This window comes from Cottoperca gobio, chromosome 5, assembly GCF_900634415.1.
Source record: "Cottoperca gobio chromosome 5, fCotGob3.1, whole genome shotgun sequence".
NCBI classification, from domain to species: domain Eukaryota; kingdom Metazoa; phylum Chordata; class Actinopteri; order Perciformes; family Bovichtidae; genus Cottoperca; species Cottoperca gobio.
This window is the reverse complement of record NC_041359.1, coordinates 2,633,896-2,652,663: the sequence shown is the minus strand read 5'-3', so window position 1 is coordinate 2,652,663 and position 18,768 is coordinate 2,633,896. Positions and strand designations below refer to the sequence as shown.

The window sequence follows — 18,768 nt, the reverse complement described above, 5'->3', positions numbered from 1 at the left end:
AGTTGTAATGCACATGTGCAAATAATAAACTGAGGCATAATATTGTTGAAATTGCACCTTCTTTTCTTAAGAAATTTCAGGTTGTTCATAATGTTTTGTAAAAAGATAGTTCATTAAATGTGAAAGTTTTCAGAATGTAAAAATGTAAAAACTAAAACGAATGGAAACATTTGGAGTTGTCGTTATTTATAGGTTATTATGCTATGATGTTACTGGTCCGGCCCACTTCAGATCAAATTGACCTTTATGTGGTCCCTGAACTAAAATGAGTTTGACACCCCTGCTCTAGATGCACTACACAAGCTAACAAGGTGACATAGTGCAAACTATCTTAGTTGATACTGTAGTTTTCTTTAGCTTGACTTGGCTGATTATATATTGGTTGACATGCCCCTTCTAGTCAAGTAAAGTTAATTTTATTTAACTTTGTGATTTATGATTTTGGGCTATGACAACCCTGTGTGCAGAATGACTATACATGATCCTTGAATCCTTGAATAACTGTGACAACATTCCCCAGGTCCATGGCTGTATTCCAGGAATAGAGCTTCTTTTTTTTTTGAGCTATGACTCATTGGTCATGATGCTCCTTTACCTATTGACACAAGCAGGGGATCAATAAAGATGCTGAGTAAATTATTCATAAAGAACAAAGAGCAAATCTGCATGCAGGTGGTCCTGAAGTGCCCCTCTCAGCAGATAATTGGGCAGAGAGAAATATTGGGGATATGCAGTAAAATCCTAATTACAACCCTGAAACATGACACAAAGTGCTCTTGTCCTCACATAAATTAGAGATTATCGCCTAGACAGCTGTTTTGCTTATTCACCCAGTCAACAACTAAACAATAATGATCAAATTTAGGTTCAATTTATAACAAGCTAGGCAGGAGCCCTGCTTAGAAGGCATATTCACATCTGTCTATTATAAGCAGTGTATACAGGGAGTGTGTGACAAGGCACCCAGAGGAAAATTTTGGATTGAATACAAGACCAGGGCTGCAAGCAATGTGGAAAGCCGGCTAACCTGGAACATATTTTGACTTCTTGCAGGATGGCGCTGACAGAGATACCATTGCAGGCACAACAAAGTTCTGACATCGCTGCTGTAACTTCTGGAAAAAGATGCATGGAAATGCAAGAAGATCCAACAAAGACAGCAGCTCATACACTTTGTCAGCAGCTGGGAGAAGGCCTCTCAGTCATGCAACAGAGGCTTGCTGGGAACAGCAAAAGACCAGGAAGAGCTGACCTCAAGCTCCTTCTTACCTTCTCGTCAACACAACCCTGAGGCTAAACCTGCTAATATGGTCCAGAGCAACAAAGAACATCTTTATGCTGGAGCTTACGGTCCCCTGGGAACAACGGGTTGAGGAGGCCTATGAGAGGAAACTGCGGAAATACCAACCGGAAATTCCATGACAATCCCGGTGGAGGGTGCTGAAGATACTCAGCGTTAGAGGACAGCAGAGGAAGAACATCTATAAAACCATGGGACACGAGGTGGAGAAGGTGTCGACTGGCTGTGGCTAAGGAGACCGGAGCAGTGGACAAGCCAGATCAATCCGGTGTGGCACACACTTCAGAAGATGCATCTGATGAAGAAGGGATGTACATATAAACACTCCACAATAGGTTGGAATCAATTTCAACAAATCAACAAACTACAGTCCAAAAAATGTTCATGAAATTGAATTCAACACGAGTCATGAACCATTGTTTCCACTCATTATCTGTAAGTATCTGTCTCTGTGTTTAAGAGTAAATATTGATATTAAATTGTCCTAAGTGTTGAATCTGTGGAGAATTTAGAAGAAACTATAGCTGTTGATCATCACTTGCTCCTCACCAGTAGCATCCTGCCAATGGACATTTACTAAAAACTAAATCCTCTCTGTTATTCTTTGATGAAAAAACATGAAAAATAAACATTCAATACAGATGTTTGAACTTGGAGTGTTAAAGTGAAAGCTTTTGGCTGACACTAACAAATGGCAGTGAAACAGCATTGTTTCATTGAACAGCATGTGGCAGAGAGTCCCAGGGGTCTTTTAGATGTGAAACAGAGCAAAACATTCACTTACATGTTGATTTAGTAATTGTCTCAAGTAAGCCTGCATAAGCCTTTAGTGCAATATGAGTTTGTTGGTTCATCCATGCCGTACAAGCTAAACTCAACGCAACACTCACAGTTGTGCAGACCTTTATGTGGACGAGAGATGTATCAGTGTACTGTAATAAAGTATTCTGATGACAATAATACTGTCAGCGATTTCTATTACTGTCATTACAGTGACTAACCACAAGGGGCCATCTTTTTACCACAGGGTGCAGCTAGACCAGCAAGCCAAGCTCCTTGTCTGTTTAGCTATTGCTACTCTTGCTAAGCTAACATTAGCTAGTCAACCTACTGCAGCACGGCTAGTTTTCGGGTGCTGAGTCGTAACATCCAGTGAGAGAGAGCATTCTTTCTGACCGATACATATGCTAATTTCTGATTCATACTTGTATTTTGTTTTTCTACTAGAACATGTTAAAAGCTTTGCTGATCAAAATACACATTATCTTTCTCATACTCATATTGCTTTATCACCTGTCTTTCCCCTCTAAACCACAAACTTTTATGTTTGATTTTACAGACGCCCAGTGAAGAAGAAAGCATTTGTTGTGAAGAGACACAGAAGATAACGTGTTAGCATGAAGCGGAGTATGTAATGTAAACACTTACAGTAGTTGGATGTGGCGGTGGAGAGTACCGTGATGACGCAGTAACTTGCTGCATGTCATAATGACTGAAGGTCACTGCTGAATAAAGGAATCTAAAGAAGAACAAAAATAACACAACAATACTTTTCCATCCAATCACTTCCCCTCCCGAGCATCTTCCTTCTGTTCTTTTCTATTTGATTTATTTGACTTATCATTCGTTATTGCCATATTTATGCTGTGAAATGTGTGAAAGCTGCAGTTTATCTGTTTGATACCCTTTTAAACATATGTAGAAAATATTGTATTCTTAATATCTGTCAACACCAAAATAAAGTTCAAATGTGAAACAGAGAAGTGTGTTGTGTTGCTTACAGTCACTATTTACTACCTGTAGTAAAGGAAGGTAGTAAAGCCAAAATGCTGCCACACCTGATTTGAGACTGGTGCCTGCTCAATTTCCAAATCTTCACCTGCGGCCCCCATGTCTTAGCATCTCGATACAGCGAGTGATGTACGACGTCGAACAAGCAAAGCCAAAGTAGATAGCACCCTCTGCTGATGAAGAAGAGTATCATGATTAATTTTTCTTCACACAGATTTGAATCTTGACATATTTGCTTTGTAACTACACAATTTTGTGGAAGGAAGACACAAATAATAGATTTTAGCCGCTAAATGCACAATGATCATGATCACTGGAAAGTCTGGGCGTAACACAGTGCGCCTAAAATACCACCAACCCTTTGAAGACACTAAGGGATAAATATGTTGGTGGTCACGAGAACTGCTCCAATATGCTGTTCTTACAGCAAGTAACGTGTGTGTATGTACAGGATAAACAACGTTTTAATTTGTGAGCTTTTAGAGGTGCTGGTGGGTGTATTTTTTAACTTTGGACAGAACTGGGTGAGCTGTTTCATCATGCTTTCAGTTTTTATGCGTAGCTAAGGTAAACCTGCTGGCTCCAGCTTCACACCTAACACACAAACAACAGACATGAGAGTGGTGTCAATCTTCTCATCTAACTCTCGGCAAGAAAGCCAATAAGCAGACTTCCCAAAATGTGGATCTGCTATCTGGGCTATCACTTGATCTTTACTTCCAATGTGTAGTCATTTAAAAAAAAAAAAAACATTCATGTATTATACAATAATTTGGGCATAATGGTTAGCTGAAACGATGTGATGTAGTGTCTGCTGTGCGTTACACATGAATGAAGCATCATCAGGGGTGGAAAACAATTACATGATTCAGTTTGTCAATGTTAGATGATGTTTAAGAAGCAGAGAAAAGTGCAAAGTGCTTTTATTAATTTTTTATAAAACTTGTGGTTCCGCTCTGTTGTAGGGAAATGGACACGAGCGTGATTTCTTGGAAGACGGCCGAGTGTTCATCATGGATGTGTATAATCGCTACATATATCCTGGGGACGAATATGCCAAAAGTGAGTGATAGCACCATCAATTTTCTTCTCAAACTGTTTTTTTTAACCATCCATCTATCCATCGTTTACCGCTTATACGGGGTCGGTTCGCGGGGGCAGCAGCTCAAGTAAGGAACCCCAAACTTCCCTTCTCCTGGCCACATCCGCCAGCTCCAACTGGAGGATCCCGAGGCGTTCCCAGGCCAGTGAGGAGATATAATCTCTCCACCGAGTCCTGGGTCTTCCCCGGGGTCTCTTCCCAACTAGACGTGCCTGGAACAGGCCAGGTGGCATCCTTACTAGATGCCCGAACCACCTCAACTGGCTCCTTTCAACGTCACAACGGTGCGGTAAAGCGACTGCAGTACCGCCCGCGCTGCTCCGATTCTCCGGCCAATCTCTCGCTCCATCGTCCCCTCACTCGCGAACAAGACTCCGAGGTACTTAAACTCCTTCACTTGGGGTAAGGGCTCATTCCCTACCCGGAGTAGGCAATCCACCGGTTTCATGGCCTCAGATTTTGAGGTGCTGATCCTCATCCCAACCGCTTCACACTCGGCTGCGAACCGATCCAGTGACTGTTGAAGGTCACAGACCGATGACGCCATCAGGACCACATCATCTGCAAAGAGCAGCGATAAGATCCTCAGGCCACCAAACTGCAACCCCTCTCCTCCACGACTACACCTCGATATCCTGTCCATGAAAATCACAAACAGGATTGGTGATAAAGCGCAGCCCTGGCAGAGGCCAACATTCACTGGGAACGAGTCCGACTTACTGCCGAGTATCCGGACACAACTCTCGCTTTGGGCGTACAGGGATTGGATGGCCCTCAGAAGTGACCCCCACACCCCAAAGTCCCGCAGCACCTCCCACAGTATCACCCGGGGGACCCGGTCATACGCCTTATCCAGATCCACAAAACACATGTAGACCGGTTGGGCGTACTCCCAGGCCCCCTCCAGGATCCTTGTGAGAGTGAAGAGTTGGTCCGTTGTTCCACGACCAGGACGGAATCCGCATTGTTCCTCTTCAATCAGAGGTTCGACGATCGGCCGAACCCTCCTTTCCAGCACCTTGGAGTAGACTTTACCAGGGAGGCTGGTTTTTTTTAACCTGTTAATTCAAATAAATTTGACAACCTTAATATATATGATATTTAATGACCTCGGACACAGGGAAGGGAGACTCAAATGCACAACACCAGAGACAGAAAAAGGTAGCACAAACTCAAAACGCTCACAAGGAGGATACACCAAGAATACTGCTGACACACTGGTTCAATACACAGTGACATGACAAAACGAACTGCCACAAGACAAGGGGAGACAGGACTGTTTATACCTGAGGTGAGTGGGCACAGGTGGAAACAATAAGGGGCGGGGCAGAAGCTAACTAAGGCGGGAAAACACACAAAAGCAGGAAGTAAAGGGATCTGGAATGAGGGACAAGAGGAAGGTACAAAATAAAACAGGAAGTGAAATGACAGACAGTGACTGACAAGAATGGACGTAAGACACGGTGACTACAACATGAACACTTTAGCAAACTTGACAAGACATGACAAATCATGTACAACTGGTGAGGTATTCTGGTGACAAAACCTCCACACTGCTCCTGATGCCTGGGTTGGATGTTGATGTTTGAGTGGAGGGGGCTGCCTCCTCCTGTTCCAGCCCCTAGATGTCACTCAGTGCCATTTTAATTATGCTGTGATTTCCCTCTGCACTCCCACTCACTCTATTAGCACTCAGCAGGAAATCTGTCATGCAGGAGTCCATGCAACACTATAATCACTGCTTTTACACAATCTAATCTGTCAATACATTAAAACTGATCTAATAGCAACTGCATGTTACTATTTGGCCCCAATTCTAACAATTCTCTGGGGACAAAACGTCACAATCCTGCCTTTAATTTTTTTTTTATTGTTTCTACCCCTTAAGAAAGTGAAATAAATGTACATTCTGGCTTGTTTAAGATATAAACCTCACAGTTCCATTCTGCTTCATATTTTTCCTCCAATACACATTTATTTCCTTCTACCTTCAAAGACCAAAGCTTACCATTTTTGCACACTTTTATTCTTTCAAGTCTTTTTGAAAAACTATTAGGACTAGCCTTGAGAACTACCAATACATCTGTTTCACATGCTATTACATGTTTCTATCCTGCTTTTGCAGCTTAATTCTGTTTGAATTTTGAAACACTTGGTCTCCTAATTAAGCTTTTTCATGGTTTAATTATTTGAAATGTACATAGTAATTAATTAAAGCATATATATCTAAGTATTCTAAAGATAGAAAAACACCATTACCTACCTGAACATTTCATAAGATACAGTTAGCAGAAATCCATTTTGTAAGCCTTTACTCTTGAGTTGTGTTGAAAGAAATCCTGTTGCATGAAATACAGCAGCAATCATTAGCCTACATAGTTAGGTCCATAAATATTTGGACATTGACACAATGTTCATCATTTTGGCTCTGTACACGACCACAATGGACTTGAAATGAAACAATCAATATGTGGTTTAAGTGCACACTTTCAGCTTTAATTTGAGGGTATTCACATCCAAATCAGATGAATGGAGGAATTACAACACATTTTATACGTGGTATCCCCTTTTCAAGGGACCAAAAGTAATTGGACAAAGTAACATAATCATAAATCAAATAGTCAGTTTTAATATTTGGTTGCAAATCATTTGCAGTCAATGACAGCCTGAAGTCTGGAACCCATAGACATCACCAGATGCTGGGTTTGGTCCCTGGTGAAGCTCTGCCAGGCCTCTACTGCAGCTGTATTCACTTCCTGCTTGTTCTTTGGGCAGTTTCCCTTCAGTTTTGTCTTCAGCAAGTGAAATACATGCTCAGTTGGATTCAGGTCAGGTGACTGACTTGGCCATTGCAGAACATTCCACTTATTTGGCTTAAAAAACTCTTTGGTTGCTTTCGCAGTATGCTTTGGGTCATTGTCCATCTGCACTGTGAAGCGCCGTCCAATGAGTTCTGAAGCATTTGGCTGAATATGAGCAGATAATATTGCCCGAAACACTTTAGAGTTCATCCTGCTGCTTTTGTCAGCAGTAACATCATCAATAAATACAAGGGAACCAGTTCCATTGGCAGCCATATATGCCCACGCCATAACACTACCACCACCATGCTTGACTGATGAGGTGGTGTGCTTTGGATCATGAGAAGTTCCTTCCCTTCTCCATACTCTTCTCTTCCCATCATTCTACAAGCTGATCTTTGTCTCATCTGTCCATAGGATGTTGATCCAGAACTTTACAGGATTTTTTAGATGCATTTTAGCAAACTCTAATATATTCTTCCTGTTTTTGAGGCTCACCAATGGTTTACATGGTGTGGTGAACCCTCTGTATTTACTCTGGTGAAGTCTTCTCTTGATTGTTGACTTTGACACAGATACACTTACCTCCTGGAGAGTGTTCTTGATCTGGCCAACTGTTGTGAAGGGGTTTTTCTTCACCAGGAGAAGAATTATTCTGTCATCCACCACAGTTGTCTTCCATGGTCTTCAAGATCTTTTGGTGCTGCTGAGCTCACCAGTGCGTTCTTTCTTTTTAAGAATGTACCAAACAGTTGATTTGGCCACACCTTGTTATTTCTCTGATGGGTTTGTTTTGATGTTTCAGCCTAATGATGGCTTGCTTCACTGATAGTGACAGCTCTTTGACTTCATATTGAGAGTTGACCTCAACAAATTCCGAAAGCAAATACCACACTTGAAATGAACTCTAGACCTTGTATCTGCTCCTTGTAAATGAACTATCGAGGAAACAACACACTCCTGGCCATGCAACAGCTGAACAGCCAATTGTCCAATTACTTTTGGTCCCTTAAAAAGGGGATACCACGTATAACATATGTTGTAATTCCTCCACCATTCATCTGATTTGGATGTAAATACCCTCAAATTAAAGCTGAAAGTCTGCACTTAAAGCACATATTTTTTCATTTCAAGTCCATTGTGGTGGTGTACAGAGCCACGATGATGATAATTGTGTCAATGTCCAAATATTTATGGAACTAACTGTATATAAGAGGCCTGTTGATAACTATACTATTTTTTATGGTTGGTTTACTAATGGCAGCTATGTTCTGTGGCTAAGTGATGACGATCAGTGTAGATATCCATAATGTCTCCATTTCTCTATCTCTAGGAGCCATAAAGAGGAAAGTGGAGCTGGACGGGGGCACTGAAGACTCAGAGTATCTTCAGAAAGTAGAGCTTCACTCTGACGGAGCGCTGAATGAGGTCCGAACTGACATCATCGTCTACAACGCAGGGACAGACATCTTGGCTGGGGACCCCCTTGGAGGACTCTCCATATCACCACAGGTACTGTACCTGCTCTGTCTGACACTCCAGTGTTTCCCACACATGGACTTTACTTGGGTGGCCCACACAGGTATATCAAAGGCCAACCAATTACATTTGCCACCCAATTTCAGAATTATTTATTTTCTTATCTATGATCGATTAACTAGCGCCAGCAGTAAATTTAGTTTGAATGTGTCCAGTAGTACAGGTGAAATGCCGCCTCCTATTTCTTTGGAGGAAGTGGCCTGGAGGATTACATAATGCATCTTTAATCCTACAGTATTTGAATAATAGCTATTGACAACTGGGGGGTGGCAAACACAATTGAAGTTTCAGCAACTACTGTAAGTCTGGGAAACAAAGAAACATGATTCTTCAGTGTACTTCACACATTATGTGTTTTTGTGAAGGAAGCTCCTTCTGATGGTGGCTCCCTGCAATTGGATGAATGGGCGTGTTTACAGACACACCCTGTCAGGAAACAGAGGCTGGGAATTGGCAGGGAACTAGCTGGCAGCTAAAAGGCCTTTGGTATAAAAGAACAATTCTAGGTGGCTGCATCTGTACACATGCTTGTACTTTCTTCGAACAGTCATCTTTTGTACTGATGATTTGACAAAGAGAGTTTCATGTCCCCCCAAGCCTTGGAGGTTCTCCAATCGCACCTCACCTACTGTAACATTATGTTACGACTCGGACACAGGGAAGGAAGACTCAATTGCCCGACTCCAGACACAAATGTAAAGTGTAAAAAAACCAATACTTTACTTCAATAAAACAAAATCTTAACTCAAAGCGCTCACTAGGAGGATAAACAAAGTTCTCTGAAAAAACACACTGGTACACACTGTGATCCAGGGGCCAACATGGCTCAGTAGGCCGGTGGAAAGACCGGGCTGGAAGCCGGCGAAGCCACTCGGGAGGCCGGCGAACATGCCGGAATGGAGGCGGGTGGAGCCGCGCAGGAGGCCGGCGGAGACACTCAGGAGGCTGGCGGAAAAACCGAGCTGGAAGCCGGCGAAGTTGCTGGGGAGGCCGGGCTGGGGGCCGGAGGAGCCGCTCAGGAGGTCGGGCTGACGACCGACGGTGCCGCTCTGGAGGCCGGACTGGAGGCCGGGCTGAAGGCCGCAAGGGGAGCACGGGGGTCTCAAGAGGGAGGGGGAGCACGGGAGGAGGTGTACTTCAGAGAAAACAGAGGCTTGGAACTCTGTTTGACGGTCTGCTAAGTCCTGGATTCCTCGACCGACTGATACCAGCTGATTCTCATGCTGCTGGATCATCACGCCCCGGAGTGACAGGGCGTCCTGAAGCTTTTTTGAGTCGGCTGAGTCCATTCTGGCCAGTTTGTTCTGTTACGACTCGGACACAGGGAAGGAACACTCAATTGCACGACTCCAGACACAAATGTAAAGTGTAAAAAAAACAATACTTTACTTCAATAAAACAAAATCTTAACTCAAAGCGCTCACTAGGAGGATAAACAAAGTTCTCTGAAAAAACACACTGGTACTTGGCTCACTGGAACTTACACATGCTATGAAAAGGATATGACCAGACAAACTGGCCCAAGACAAGGGGAGACAGGACAATTTATAGAAGAGGTGAGTAGGAACAGGTGGAAACAATCAGGGGAGAGGCAGACACTGACGATGGCGGGAAACCACACAAAGACAGGAAGTAAACACAAGACATGACACAAGGGAGGTGAACTCTACAACATAAAACAGGAACACAAATCCAGAGTCATGACACATTATCTATAGAAAAATGAAGGAGACTGTAACATTGGAAACCATGTATGCCTGAAATAACTCTTCCCAAATTGCAACTCTGTAAAAATAATAAGGCAGCTGTTTACTCTGAAGAAATCCTGTTAAACATTTCTAAAAGTTTAAATTCTTTATCTGCAGTGCTGCAATGGCAGGAGAAATATCTGAATGTAGAAGTGGCAGGCTCAGCTGTGTCCGGTCAAGTGAGCACTTCAAGTAGCTGATTTATCATGAAATGTTAAAGCATACTGAGAGCTGATCTGCAAGTGCCAAATTTGGATTTATTACTTCCTGTGCAGGGATATCCAGCAAGTGTAGATAGAAGCCAGTGGCCTGACAACGTTCAGAGAAGTCACTAGTACTATCCAAGGCCCTTGATAGGCTAACGGACCAGCTTTTCTCTGGTCTTTCTCTGCCAGGGCATTGTTAAGAGAGATGAGATTGTGTTCAGGGCTGCGAGGCGACGGGGCATCCCTATCCTCATGGTGACATCTGGGGGATACCAGAAGAAAACAGCCCGCATCATCGCTGACTCCATCCTCAACTTACATCGGCAGGGCCTGATTGGAGCAGAGGCTCTGGAGGGGGAGGGATCATCATCACTGGTGACCAACATGATGTGTAACTCTGGATCTGCTGGATCAACAGTCACTGCCATCTGAGATACATTAACTCTCAAATGTGTGCCATCTACAGCTTTGACATTTAAAGGCACTGAAGTAACTTTATAACGTGCAGTTACTGTGTGACAGCAGGGATGATATTGTAAGTCTACTACTGTCACAGAGCAACATGTTTATTTGAAATGTTATGACCAGGGGGTTACCCAATGCTTGTTTTCACATATATAACAACACAAATTTCCTCTGGTCATTTTCTTCTTACATTTTATATGTATGAATTGACAATTACTCAAAGGGAATAATCGAATAACAGCACTCTCCTGAGAGTCCATGATATTGTAAAGAAGTTTGATGTTCTTTCAGATACTTGGGTATATTAGTATATTAATTATACTCCCTCTCAGTTAACGGTTGTAGAGGTGAAATACTAAATAATTGCACATTGAACCTTTTACTATCAAACATAATCTAATGGTGATGTTTAACCTGAATAGTGTCTTCTTCATTCCTCATTAGCATTTACTTTTATTACTGCTAGTATATTTTGGTGTTTTTCCCTACATATTATTGTGTGTGTGTACAGTAATGTTAACTAAGCCATATTACTTTGAATTTCTATCTAAAACGTTATAAAAGTTTAAAGTTAACTGAATTATAAGTGCATCCTTTACTACATGACATACTCACATTGTCCCTGAATGTCCCACAATGGTAATGTGAATGGTAATGTGAAGCTTCAAAGGGTAACTTTTCTGGCAGCTCCAAATCAAAGTTGATTACTGGGGAGTGTTCTGGTCCTGGGTCTTATTTCTGTGCTTTTGGCCATCATTGTTTGGCTAATAATGATATTAGGCAAGATTTAGAAAAGGAATCTAATCTTCCTACATAGATAGCTAGCTACATTCCAGAAAAATAGCATGCAATACATAACGAAGCATCTCACAGTTAAACCTGCAGCTTCAGGGCCGTGTGATCACAGACATGTATGATGCCGAGCTGCCTGTGGGAGACTCAGATGCAGAAGGAAACTTTGGTCACTACGTGTTTCCAAACACTGACAAACATCTCCACCGCTGTGTTCCCGACAGCATTCTGATGATCAACTGAGACCATTTGCTGACTTTGCAGCTCAGATATTTAAATTGAACTGCTCAGCAATCCGTTTGCAGTTGACTTAAATATGTTCCATATCTTTTTGCACTTTATCCAATATGTGTATCCTGTTCAATAAATGTGGACCGTGTTTGGCCCTCGACGTAGTCCCAGTTTTTAATGTTGACACCCCCGGTCTACTGCTTGCTTTGTGCAGTTTCTCCTCTGCTCGGTTTCGCGACGGGCGGGGCTCCGCCCCCTACGCACACACACGTATGAACACACCTTCACCTACAGCCAGAGACAGGGCGGAGGAAAGAGAGGAGAGAACTAAAAACAAATCCGTTGCTAAATGTTTTACTTTAAAATTACACAATATAATTATTTATTACCTGTTAATCATGTTAAATGTCAGCTCAAAATTGTCTGCGAGCCATATTGCGTTATCGAAAGAGCCATAGGTTCCCGACCCCTGACCTAGGGGACTGGTGGTACGCCTTCCAAACCAGAAGGTTGTGAGTTCAATACCAGGTACTTAACCCTGAGTTGCTCCAGGCAGACTGTCCATGTAGTTAGTTCACTGTAAGTCACTTAATTGACAGAGAAAATAAAGATGTACAATAAAAATACCAAATTAACTCAATTGTAATAACACTCATGTTCAGATTGACCCTTCATACAGCTTTTAGTACATTCTGATTCCTTACTTTCTGGGTGAAAATGTCCATTTGTGACACCAGAATATGTTTGCAAGAATACTCATTTTAAAGGCACATTCCTCTTGGTCTGTGCCCTTCATTGTGATTAAGGCCCAATAAAATACATCACATCATAGCCATAATATCATAAACCATGCTAATAGTAATAGTACACCACAACATGTACTGGTGGCTTGTGAGTAGCTCAAGTTGAGAAGGAGGCTGAAACATCCTGCAGTGGAGGATAAGTGTTTGAAAAGCTCAAGGAGAAGAGTTTGATAAGAACCAGCTGTTGACCAAATAAGAAGAGATGTTAATGTGGCTGTGAATATTTTAATAATGGAAGCTCATCTTCTGTGGACTACCATTACATTAGATGTGTTCTGCAGTTGACTGGACCTGAAGTAGCAGCTGGCAGGTGATGCTGTAATGAGTTCTAATGTATTTTCAAATAACACATCTTCCACTGCTCTGGCTTCATGCTGCTAATAAAAAAGTTTCAAAAGTTAGGAGTGGAATACAGACTTATGATCATTTAAGGGGATTAAAAGGCCTATCTTTGAACAGCATGAAAAGCAGTGTTCGCTGCTTAGCCAGGAAGCTGCTTGGACACATTCATAATGAAACTGTGAAAGACGTGTCAGTGTTAATTAGCTAAAGCCTTTGATCTAATGTGCTGCTTTTGAATGCGGCTGAAAGTGTCTACCTTTAATTAGGACTCAGAATATATCACTTATTGTATGCAGGCCTGTCCTTAATACCAGATGAGATCACAGATTCCAGCTCATCAGCTCCTTTCTGCGTCAGCCAGCATTTTAGTCATTTCAGTTGATTGAATGTTGTGTGCCAAAAATAACACTAAAGTCTTCAAAGCTGTACTTTTTTTAGGGCATGTTTGTGGTTTGTGCTGACATTGAGAACTACTTCTATGCATTCATACTGATATTGAATAAATCCATGATCAACCAAAAGGTCTGTTTTGCATTTTTTCTAAATCTTTGAATTGCTTGTACTGCCCTTGCTAAAAGTATAGTATGTATGGAAAGCCCTAGATAATAAAGCTGCTACTATGTCGTTCAGACATTCTCTGAATTTTCCATTGCGTACTGCTTGTCCCATATGGGTGTTCCTAATGCCCCGCCCTATATGATGTAATGATCCCTCACTTGTACCCTAGTAACGCAAGAAGAAAACATCCAAGTTAAGTCCCTTTGTCATTTAGTTTCCCTGATGCATCCAGTTACAGTTATTTTTCTTAGCTTTCCTCTAAGTAGTTAATTGAATCAGTCCAAACAGGCACGATCAGACTTCTGCTCAAATGGAAGTTGGGCAGCGCTTTGCTTGGAGTTATGTAAGTCACCAAACTCAATGTACTAATGAGAATGTGAGATTTTAAGGCATGCTAGTGGCATGGGTCTATGGCAGTTGATCCAGACTGAAATATCTATAACAAGTGGTGAATGGAATGTCATGAGGTGCATGGTTCCCAAAAGAGTAAACTGAATTATTACCTTACTTTTACTCCAGCACCATCATGAGGTTCAAATTTGTGGTTTTGAAATATCTCGACAAATATTGAATAGTTGGTCATGTCCCCCTCAGGATGCATTGTAATCACTTTGGTGATCCTCTAACTCCCTCTAGCACTATCATCAGGTTAGGTTCTTAATTTGTCAAATACTTTGTTTCACTAACTTTTTTGAATTTGCAATGTGGGCTAATTTGAGTTTGTCGCCAGACATTTAGACAAAACAAAATGGAAATTGGACACGGCTTACAGTAAAGTCAGTAAGATGGCGGTCGTCACTGTAAAAGCCCACACAGTCCTGAGAAGAGGTCTGCAGTAATCAAGGACAATGAGTGTGAAGGCTTGAACTTGTCTGCATGTTTATGTTGTTTTCATATCCCAACCGACAAGTAGGCCTATAGTGTATACTTTATGAACAGACCAGTGCAGTTGCAAAGTTTAGCATCTGATTGAAAAAAATCAATCATAACAAGCAGCAGTGCAAAAAAAAAAAAGGTCACTTGCAACATGATGAGCAGCTCATAGGCCTATGTTTCTGTCAGTGGTTGATTATGCATGTGTACTGTTGTTTTGCCCAAACAGAAATATAATGTTTCCAAGTTACTAAACACAAACTGTATTGTGTTTCTTGACATATGCACTAATGTGTGTTCCAAGCCACTTCATCGGCATAATGCTCTCCCATAATCACCATGATATATGCCACAAAACCAATCACACTAATGAGCTAGTGCAGATTTAAGTAAAATCCTACTTGTTTTCACACAACACATGGGTAGTATTAATATGAACTCTGGAGGTTATTAAGTAGTATTCAGGGACGGATGTGTGAAGTTATCTTGGATTGTTATCGAGGTATTGTCTTCCAAGAATGTGTCTACCTACAGACTGACAGGCAGACAGACAGACCCCATCATGACAACATAATTTCATGCATCCATTGGTCCAGTGGTCATGGGACCAGGAAACCTTGCAGTAAGCTTCAATAAACATGATTCCCTCGCTGTCTGCCTTGCTCCTGGGTGCCGTTTTACCTCAGATGAACTGTTCTGGGATTGAGTTGGACGGAGGCTGAGACTGTGCTCAGTGTCTGGCTGGTTGGGATGTTTTCAAGTGGGGTATGAACAGTCCAAAATAAGCAGCCCTGAGTGATGTAGGTGTGAAAACAACATTACAACAAGCTAATAAAAGTTCTGCTCAATATGTCTTACTTTCATAGAAGATTACGGTAATGAGAGTTTTATTGTTTTTGGCACTACAGTACTTCTCTTAAGGAGTCAGCTATTGAAAACAGTTGTATAATGTCTTCTGGAGGCGGGGGGGACTTTCTAAAGTTTCTAATGATATCTCAGCTAGCGGTATGGCTCTTGGGAGGGTAATGTCTCAACAACTATTAGATATGCTGACATAAAACCTTTTGTCCAATTCTTTAGTTTATGACAAAATATCTTCAAAACTAATGACATTCCCACCAGCCTCAGCCGTACTTTGTGTTTTAGGGCATATTAGCAAATGTTAGCTAACACACTAAACTCACATGGTCAACACTGCAAACATTATATCTGTCTGTCTGTCTGTTTTGCCTGTCTATCTTTTAACTCCAGACTGATCTACATAGGTCACTTGTGTCTCAGTGCAATCAGTATTTGAGAATGCTGAAACATCTCTCTCCAAGAAAACGTAATACACAACCTGCTTCACTGCTCTGTCCTCACAGATGGTTTTATTTATCATAGAGTACAACCTCAGATCTCCTCTGGCTATGGGTTATGATGGCAAATATGACCTTATATAAACAGAACTATCCTATGGTAAATTAACAGAAAAAACGGCTCCAGGATCCAGTGGACTGTGCCAGCTCAAAGATCCCAACAACATCAGGAAAAAAGAGCAAGCAGCATGTGACACAGTGGGCTCCTGGCTGCGCTGTCAGAGGTAATGGGCCAAACCTGACGAATGGGGAGGTGATGTAATCTCGATGGAAATTTGATCAGACAGATGTATTAGAACTTGCTCTGGTGTTTAAACTAAATTAGCAATTACTGGCATGCTTAGCATAATGTGAGGTCTGAGTTTGTTTCCAATACAAGACTGTATCCATCATCAGGAAATCAACAACACCAGTCCTGCTTATTGCTTTTCAAACCACATGTGCTGACCTTGCCAGTCTCATAGAAATCAGATCTTTAAACAGAAACACAGAGCCGATGGTATTGACTCAGTGCCTGGTTTGTAAAGTCTTAGAAAACACTTCTCTTCTACAAAGATAGTTTCACTAAGTAGTTTTAATGACTGAAAACTAGAGATCAAAGTGCTTTTCTGGCACATCCACGGAAGAATTGAGAACAAATTCTACATGAAAGATTTTCTTGTTAGGGTTATTGGCAAGGCTTTGACTAAATGTTGGTCGACCTTAGAGCTTCTGGTCTGTGGTCAAGCTGAATGTGTCGGAGGGATGTTGGAGGAGATTCAAAGTGACTCATGCTCACTAAGTCACTTCAAGCAGAAATTAAACCAGCCACTCTAGCTCTCAACACGGCCCTCCTGCCTCTGATAACTGGCAAGTGTGGCGTTTGGGGAATAACTCAGCTATAAGCAGAGGCGTTTTTGTATTGTTTCGACAGTTGGTGCCAGTGTTTAAGTAGGGGAAGACCACAGCACGCAGTCTGACTTACAACTAATGTGAAGATTCATTTTTGATTAAAAATGGGGTGAAGCAGTACAGCAACTGATTTGCATTCTCAGATTAAGATCAGCATGACTCTGCTTCAGAACCCTGACATAATATCACCTTATAAAGTTTAGATTAATGTCTTGACTATTGTGAGACTGAACCAAAACAGTAATGTTTGGGGGCGTAGAGACAAAACAAAGTACAACAAAAAAATCACTGTAAGAGGAAAAAAAGTAGTAGACGAGAACTGTAAAAAACATAAACTAAACTTGACTACGGGAAAAATGCTATAATGGTTCTTTGCTCGAAAACACTAGCTCTCTTAATGACACAAGACGAACTGGCACAGCACAAAGTGAGACGAGGACTATATATACACACACAAGAGGTAATGAGACACAGGTGGCAGCAATCAAACAGGCGGGAAAACCCACAATGGCAGGAAGGGCTCTGAAATGAGAGGGAAGTTTTATAAAATAAAACAGGAAGTGCATGACGAGACAAGACATGAGTGACTGTAACTTAACAAGTGAGCTATGAGACATGACTAAATCAAAATCTAAACATAGACTATAAACTATACATGAAACATAGCAAACCTGATAAATAACTTACCATAAATAAATGAACAAACATGACGGGATGTTACACAGCTGTTGGCAGGACGGATAGGACCCTCCCAAACAGAGAATGGCTAACAGGAGCATGATGTCAGACTAAATAGTGAACTGAAAACAAAATAGCAAAGAGTCACATGTTCTCACGTTGCTCTATTGGTATCGACCTATGCTGATAGTTCTGGTTTAGTTGACCAGCTTTTGAGATATCCTTCTCTGAATAACATACACACACACACACACACACACACACACACACACACACACACACACACACACACACAGTGGGACATCACTGTGAGAAGCAGGTGTGACAGGCTAATTTCATGTTTTTAGGTGTTAGGTTGCATGTCTGACAGCAAAATTCCTTTAAAACTCTAGAAAAACCTTGTGTTCCACATTACCCCCCTCCCTCCATGCTATTAGTGTCGTCTGATTCTGGTGTCTATGAGCTTTGAGCCAGTGACGGTGAGATATTCTGGATCTCCTGGGGTGACCAACAGAGATTTCTTCTCATTGATTTCCTCCAATTCAGCGAATGCCTCATAGTGGTATTGTTTACAACCTAATGTATGATAGATTATGCAATTTCTCTCCTGCAATGCAGCGGGAATATTAAGTTGTTTCACTCACCTTGTTAAATTCATGTTGCAAGAAAGCTGCCTACACACTGCTGGGTATCGTTTTATTTGTTACTCCCAGTGGGTTTGAATACAATCAGAAAGGATTAGCAGCATCCTTCGAAGACATTAAGTGGATAATTTCTTTCTATTAAGCACAGGGAGTCTATCAGTCTGTCAGCGGGTACAGTGCAACAACATACATTTGTGTTGTGCAATACCACAGAGGCTGTTCCTCCTTAGCTTACAGTTATAGGGAGACACTGACTTAGTTTAGGAAGCTTCAGGAGAGTCTTACAGTTGTCAGAAATCATGTTCCTGCCTAAACTACATGAGTGCACTAAATGTTATTTATAAGGGGCAAAGCTATCGTCCATCATCCAAGTTCAACCGCCACAAGAGAAGTGTAACTTCTTAAATAAATGTTAGTGTTCAAAGAAAGGCCAGCACAAATAAATAAAGATCGGTTGTTAAAAAGGTAAAAAACACATTGAGTAGGAGTGCACTTGTACTATAAAGTACTATAAAAACTTCTCATGTGACATTCCCAAAACTTCAATTTGATTGCTTTCTCAGCTAAACAATATTACATTCAAATAAAATAACAAAAGGTTATACTATTTCTTAAGTTGGACTATATTTATGTTATTGTTGAGAAA

At 41.5% G+C, this 18,768-nt stretch overlaps 1 protein-coding gene across 2 annotated transcripts in view; it reads left to right on the top strand.

Annotated features, from left to right (window-relative positions):
• hdac11 (histone deacetylase 11) overlaps nt 1–11,926 on the top strand; it is a 28,272-nt gene extending 16,346 nt beyond the window's left edge. The window contains exons 9-11 of one of the 2 annotated variants that reach the window (XM_029432253.1): nt 4,057–4,153; nt 8,328–8,506; nt 10,677–11,926. In XM_029432253.1, coding sequence (XP_029288113.1) covers nt 4,057–4,153; nt 8,328–8,506; nt 10,677–10,919 — 519 coding nt within the window. In that variant the 3' untranslated portion in view covers nt 10,920–11,926. The remainder of the gene's footprint in view (nt 1–4,056; nt 4,154–8,327; nt 8,507–10,676) is intronic. The other variant, XM_029432254.1, reaches the window with a different exon arrangement.
• The last annotated feature ends 6,842 nt before the right edge of the window (nt 11,927–18,768 follow it).